Genomic DNA, 6,751 nt, shown 5'->3' on the forward strand with positions numbered 1-6,751 from the left:
TGTCACTCATACCATCACGTAACCTGATTGGCTCCTGGGCTGCGTTGTTCACGCCCCATACGCCAGCTCTGTCTGTGCGGATGTCCGTTATGTTACTGTGGTCGGACGGTGTTACGGAGTCAGAATGGTTTCCCAAGCTGCCTCCAAATAAGTTTTAAAAACACATATCAACTGGCCGAAGTGATTCACAGCGAGGCTCTGACCCGGGCCACAGCCCCTGTGATTCTCCATTACATCGATATAGACACGCACAACATCACTGAAACGGTAGTGCTAGCACAGCTCAGCAGAGCTCCGCGGGGCCCCGGCGAGGCGCGGCGGGAGCAGATGGAGCCTGCACCGGCAAAGGCGAAGCCACAGGGCCGGCTCCTGGTGTCCACCCAGCTGGATGCCAAAGACGAGTTAGAAGAGGTAGGGAGATCAGGGCTGGTAGCCTTTATATATAAATTCATTCTGGGTGAAGAAGGACAGAACGGGACTGTGCAAGAGTCGATTAAATTATAATTGTTTAAAAAAAGCCAAAGGTACAAAGACATGATGGAACCATTTTTATTAAGTGCTGCTGCTAGCAGGCTAGTTAGCATCGCTAGCAGAAGGTTAGCAGCGGTGGTTTATAGGAATAGACCTGTGAAGAGTGTGAATACATTGTTGGTGATTTAACGCTTGAAGAGATTGAAGTGTAGAGTTTGTTTGGTGGATTTGTGGCTCTAATATACGCTGCTTTTGTTATTATAAGTCTCTTAAGTTTATGGAATATACTTAGCATGCTAATGCTACGTAAACATATGGATGAGAGCTATGTGACAGGTGCGCATGCGCCTTGTTTCACATGTCAGAGCTTTTGAAAGCCTTTTAGAGTTGTTTATTTTATTCAACAATCTTTGCTTTTGTCACCTGTTGGGTGACAAAAGTGATGAAACAAATGTCTTTTCTTCCTGGTTTCAGTCTTAAGCCTGTAGTTGTATTTGTCAAATCTATTATTGTATTTAATGCAGATTTGCAGTTAATATAATTTGTAGAAATACTTCAGTGTCATGTTATTATCACACAAATTCAAATCAAACACTGTGTTGCTTTTATTCAAACCAAAAAAAAGGCTTCTTTTTACTTGCAACTTATTGTTGTTAACATTTGTTTATTAATAGGCTTGTCATGTATTGGTTCTAGGTTTTAGCATTGCTGGTCTCGGTGTAGAATGTTGTGTAATGTTCCACTGGGTCTCTAAAATGCTATGATGGCTGGTTATTATTCAGGCTCTGCAATCGGCTACTTACCGTTGGTGTAAAATGAGCAAACAGAAAGTAGTGCATAGGGCTGGGTAAAAAAATCGATTTAATCGATTTTGAATCGATTCCTTTACATTTTTGCAAAATTGATGTCTAGGGAATGAGATTGATAAGTTTTATAGTGACGCTCACATTCATATGAGCAGGAAAGATGCACTCAAGATTACTTCAAGCCAGACAGCTGCAAATATAGCCAATAGGTTGACCAAAGACATTAACAAATGGATACTGAACAGCAAACACCCTGTAGTTGTTACAGACCACGCTGCAAATATAGTTTGTACAGGGAAGATAATGCAGATCATGCATGTCTTCTGTGTCCCCGCCGTGTCAGGTCTGCTTGCTCGAGTGAGGCTTCACTTTTTTCACTTTTCACAAACAAGTTTGCACTTTTGAGATAGTTTTGTTCACATCTCAAGTTTAAACTGTCCGATTTACAAGTTTGGACTTGTAAATCCGTTTAATATGACAGGAAAAAATTAAATACATGAGTATTTTGAAACACAATTGAACCACTTTAATTGTTGTAAAAACAGATGGAATCAAAATTAAGCGATTTAGAACTGTATGAATCAAAATCAAATCGATTAAGGACTTTGGCGAAAATACCCAGCTCTAGTAGTGACTTGTTTCTAAACTTACCTCTCCATTGGTGATAACATTTAATTAATCCAAAGTTTGACTTTATCAATCTACTAGCAGTAAATTAAAAAGTGTTTGTTTTCTTAAGAGCTTTCTTGTATAAAGATCTTTTAGTAACCTGAAGGACTAAATAGTTTTTTATGACATGCTGTGTTAAAAGAAATAGAATACATCATTATGTTCTATCTATTTACTGTTCCAGCAGTTTAAAGTTCTGATTAAATAAGCAAAACATGTTTTATTACTCATTATTCAACTTATTTAAAAGATACAACACAAAGGTAGCTTATTAGTTTACTGAATAGTTAAAGATGAATATTTGTTTGAAAGCCCTCACATGCTTTCAGACTAATTTTCATTTCAGTCAAGTGGACAATATATATAGTTTATACAGTGTATACAGTGATATAGTTTTCTTTTTTAGTGCCATTCAACAATGTGGAGGGGGAGACTTTCTGCTGTTTTGAACACTTTTAAACAGGTTGATCTGGTTGCTCAGAGGAGTGTTTAACCTGGACTCCATGAAGGGCATTAAAAGCCTCCCGATATACCGTGCTTGTTGCTATTCTTGTAGAATATCTTTCACTAATGTCCTCCTCCTTTCTATCATCACATCCTCGCCTTCCGAGCAATGTAGAGTGTTCTGCTCTTCTTCCATGCAGCATGGCTAAAAAGCCACTATTTAGGTGACAACTTAAGGGAGTTTTGCTTTGCTTGTAGATGTTTCACTCCAAGGTTTCATTGTTTTCATGACCTTCTATTTAGGGGTCTGCATGGCCTTTTCTGTCATGCTATTTGCTAGCTTTAACCAAATATGATTAACTGCCCAGCCCTTGTAAAATTCTTCACCCAGAGCATTATACCTGAACTCTTACAGGCTAGAGTTATTTTGAAAATAGGCTGCACATTATTTAAAAAAAAACACTAATTTTAAAACTTCTTTTTGTATTTGGAATCACAGTATTCCTTATTGTAAGCAGATATTTGCTTGAACTTTCCTTTCATAATCAGTGTCTCCACCTATTTCTGTAGAGTTGATTACTTAACCAGCTATTAATAAACAATATTAAGATCATAAGATCTGGTTTGGGTCCATCCAACTGGTCCAGTAGAAAGTGCAAAAAGCCTGATCAATGAAACTTAATATCCAACTAAATATTATAGCCCTCTGTGGTCTTATATTGTGTAACACTGTGACGAAAATTGTGTTTTGATTTAATTGATAGCTCTAAGTAATACTTCAAAACTAAACCAAGACCAGCCTAGCGGGTGTTAACTAGAATATGACTGTATTCTCTTTTCATTGTTAATTACCATAGTTGGTGTAACACTGCCTTTTATTTGCATCCTTAACACTTTTTTATAATTCCTTATTAATTTATTTAGCCAAAAGCCCAATGACCTCTGCCATTTGCTTAAATCATAGATACTTTGCTTTAGTTGGTATTTATAACTGGTTCAGTCAGAAACAAGCTAATAAACAAAACTTAATGGGGTCAGATTGTCCTAAAAAAAGCGGTATCTTATCCGTCTGCCCTACAAAGCTTTGCTAATACTTTTCAACCACACCAAACCTGCGTTAGTTTGGAGATGCTCAGTTTTTTTCCTACTGAAGCAATTGAACTGTGAATCTTTTTCAAAGTAGGCTTACTTCTTTTTTTCTGTTTCCTCTTTTGGAGATGTGATCCATCATCATTGCTTGTTAACACACAGGTCTGGATGGACAGATAAAATCAGTGTTTTGATGATTCCCGTTTATTTTTATGCAGAGGTTGGAGCGCTGTGTTGGAATCGTCCAGACGTTGAGCAATGGGCTGTCGGAAAGGGAGGCAAACGATGCACTCACTGCCAGCGTAAGAAACACTCTTCATACGTTTTCTATAATTTACACGGAATTTTAGGAAAAAATACTTGAGATTTTTCCAAACAAAAACCTTTGTTAATATTTGCTGTGTTAACCTATATTCAGACTGATTTTTATTGGTTGTCTGTAATCATGCTGTCCCTTTCCTAATATAAACAACCGAATTAAAGCTTAGTGATCTTTAATATTTTAAGATGCAGTCAATAAATAATGTGAAATTGTATAATAATTTGAAAAATGTATTGAACATGTGAATTGTTTTTTTTTGTTTTTATTTTACACATTTTTATACAAAAGAAAAAAACACAGTGAGAAGAGTAAAGTAAAGAATTTAAACTCAGTTAAATGCCTCCATCATTTCTACTTTAAACTTTGTGGGGGGAATGGCTAAACACGGTGGGGAATTCGTGATGCTGTGGGCCAGCTTCTCTTCCAAAGGTCCTGTGAGAGCTATTTCTTCATTTGGGATTAAAATTAAAACTTTAAGTTTTTTTTTTTTTTTCATAAATTTCAGTGTGAAATCATGTTGCAGCAGTTGAACAGTAGCTAATATACGTGACCTGCACCATATCTTTAGGTGTGTAAAGGACAGCAGCAGCATGAGGAGGTGTGTCTGGGTCTATTCACCCTGGTCCTCACAGAGCCGACACAGGCCACGAGGGTGAGTCTCCACCTCGTGTTTGGTCACTTTGATATAACTGTAACTCTAGCATCAGCGCTTTCTCATTGACTGCTTTTGTTGGAACAGTGCTACAGGGACCTGACACTGGTCAACAGGGATGGAATGAACATCATCCTGGTGAAAATCAACCAGATCCTGATGGAGAAATTTCTCAAACTGCAGGAGGTTCCAAGATCACAGGTAAAAGGCAGTGTTATCCTGCAGTAGGGAACTCGTCTCCCAAGTCCTTTTTTCGGTGCTGCTGTTGTTAATGACGGGGTTTCTCTCTGCAGCTGGTGTGGCTGGTCAAAGAATTGGTCAAAAGTGGAGTCATGGGAGCCGATGGTGTCATCATGACTCTTATGAAACAGATCGCAGGTCAGACTTGCACAGCCTTCATCTCTTAGTTCTAAATCCGAGCCCTGTGTGTGTTCTGATGTTGGTATTTATTCCTGCAGGAGGAGACATCTCCACAAAGAACCTCTGGTTAGCAGAGAACGTCTTGGAAATCCTCGTCGATCAAAAGTACGTCCCGCTCACATCCATGCTTTCAGCTTTGGTAAAGCACTTTAAGTTTGTCATGAAGGAACTGAATGTTTTGCTCTCTGAAGGGAGTGGGTGTTGAAAAGTGGGATGCTAATAGCGATGTCAGTGTACACCTACCTCCGTCTGATTGTCGATCATGGAGCGCCCAACTTGCTGCCTCTGCGTCAGAAAGAAGTGGACTTCTGCATCAGCATGCTGCGGGAAAAGGTTGGTAAAAAGAAGAGGAAGGGAGATCTGGTGTCTGTTCAGAACCTCGTTGTCACCTTGGAAACCCTGTCTCTTTGTTTCTGTGTAGTTCATGGAGTGCCTAATCATTGGCAGAGATCTGGTTCGTCTGCTACAGAATGTCGCTCGGATCCCAGAGATGGAGCTGCTGTGGAGGGACTTGTTGCACAACCCACAAGTCCTCAGTCCTCAGTTTACAGGTGGGCTCAGCAGTACGTCCTGTCTATCGTTACTGCCTCATGTGCTATTGGTGGTCATATTCTGACGTGTTCATGGTGATGTCTTTGCTGCAGGAATCCTCCAGCTTCTGACGGCTCGAACGTCTCGTAAATTTCTAGCCTGTCGACTGACTCCAGATATGGAGACTAAGCTGCTCTTCATGACCTCCAGGGTAAAAAGCTAAACATGTTTGTTCAATTCCCTGCAAAGATATTTACACCCCCTCAACCCTTTCACTTTGTGCATTTAATATGGATTGTCTGTGATTAGTCCATCACAGCTGCGAGGCATTTGAGGTATGTCTCTAGATGCTTTGCTCTTATAGAGACCAACACCTTTGGTGCTGGGTTTGGACTCTGACTGGGTCATTAAAAGGCAGAAATGTGCTTTGATCTAAATTATTACATTTTGGGTTTGGTTCTATGTTTAAAGTGACTTAATGCGTTAGTTTTCTGCCACAAATAGCATCTTAAAAAATCAATATCAGTTCTAATGTAGTCAGGGTACCGTCTTTCACGATTGCCATTTCCTCAACACTTGACCTGAACTTTGTCTAGCATGAAGAGGATCTTTTCATACAAGTTATATTTGAAAATTACATCATTATATTTTAACTATTTATCATTCAGCAACATTTAATACTGACTGCATAGAAACATTTTTAGTTGTTTTTTTTTTTTTTTAACACATCAGGGGGAGTGTTGGCCTAGTGGTTAGAACAGTGCGCTTGTGCTCTGAGAAGGTTGCATGTACGCGGTTCGAACCCCCCAGCCTCCACTTTGGGTCTCTGCGTAAGACCCTTAACCACACACTGCTCCCCAGGCGCTGCACAGTGGCAGCTAAGTTTCCCTTTGGGATGGGTTTAATGCAGAGGTACATTTCTCCGATGAGAGATCAATAAAGTTCTATTTTTTTCTATTTCTATTAAACTTGTGCATAAGATATAACAAAACAGGGTGCTATTAGGTCACTGAATCGATGGAAAAACCATTAAATATAATAATAAATAAAAAAAATATAATTAAACACTTATGATTTCCAATGTATGAAAATGTAATTAAAAGACAAAGAAATGTCGCTCTGACATACTGTCAGACAATTTACCACTTTGTTTCAAAGAGGCGAATGCTACCTAGGATTAGGGTTGTCACGATACTAAACTTTTCAACTCGATACCGATACTAAGGAAAATATTCAATACTCGATACCATTTTCGATGCCACAAGAATAAAAACTCCAAATTTCAACAGAAATATTTTGATTAATAATTAAAATACAATAAATAAATACAATAAACAATAAGAACAA

General features: G+C 38.7%; 1 protein-coding gene across 1 annotated transcript in view; it reads left to right on the forward strand.

The window, feature by feature from the left end:
- The first annotated feature begins 83 nt into the window (after positions 1–83).
- ints3 (integrator complex subunit 3) overlaps positions 84–6,751 on the forward strand; it is a 16,148-nt gene continuing 9,480 nt past the window's right edge. Inside the window, exons 1-9 of the mRNA XM_015374385.1 lie at positions 84–411; positions 3,698–3,781; positions 4,370–4,453; positions 4,541–4,654; positions 4,747–4,831; positions 4,912–4,978; positions 5,065–5,206; positions 5,295–5,424; positions 5,518–5,615. Coding sequence (XP_015229871.1) covers positions 328–411; positions 3,698–3,781; positions 4,370–4,453; positions 4,541–4,654; positions 4,747–4,831; positions 4,912–4,978; positions 5,065–5,206; positions 5,295–5,424; positions 5,518–5,615 — 888 coding nt within the window. The 5' untranslated portion in view covers positions 84–327. The remainder of the gene's footprint in view (positions 412–3,697; positions 3,782–4,369; positions 4,454–4,540; positions 4,655–4,746; positions 4,832–4,911; positions 4,979–5,064; positions 5,207–5,294; positions 5,425–5,517; positions 5,616–6,751) is intronic.

The sequence above is a fragment of the Cyprinodon variegatus genome, unplaced genomic scaffold (genome assembly GCF_000732505.1).
Source record: "Cyprinodon variegatus isolate N-32 unplaced genomic scaffold, C_variegatus-1.0 Scaffold101, whole genome shotgun sequence".
NCBI classification, from domain to species: domain Eukaryota; kingdom Metazoa; phylum Chordata; class Actinopteri; order Cyprinodontiformes; family Cyprinodontidae; genus Cyprinodon; species Cyprinodon variegatus.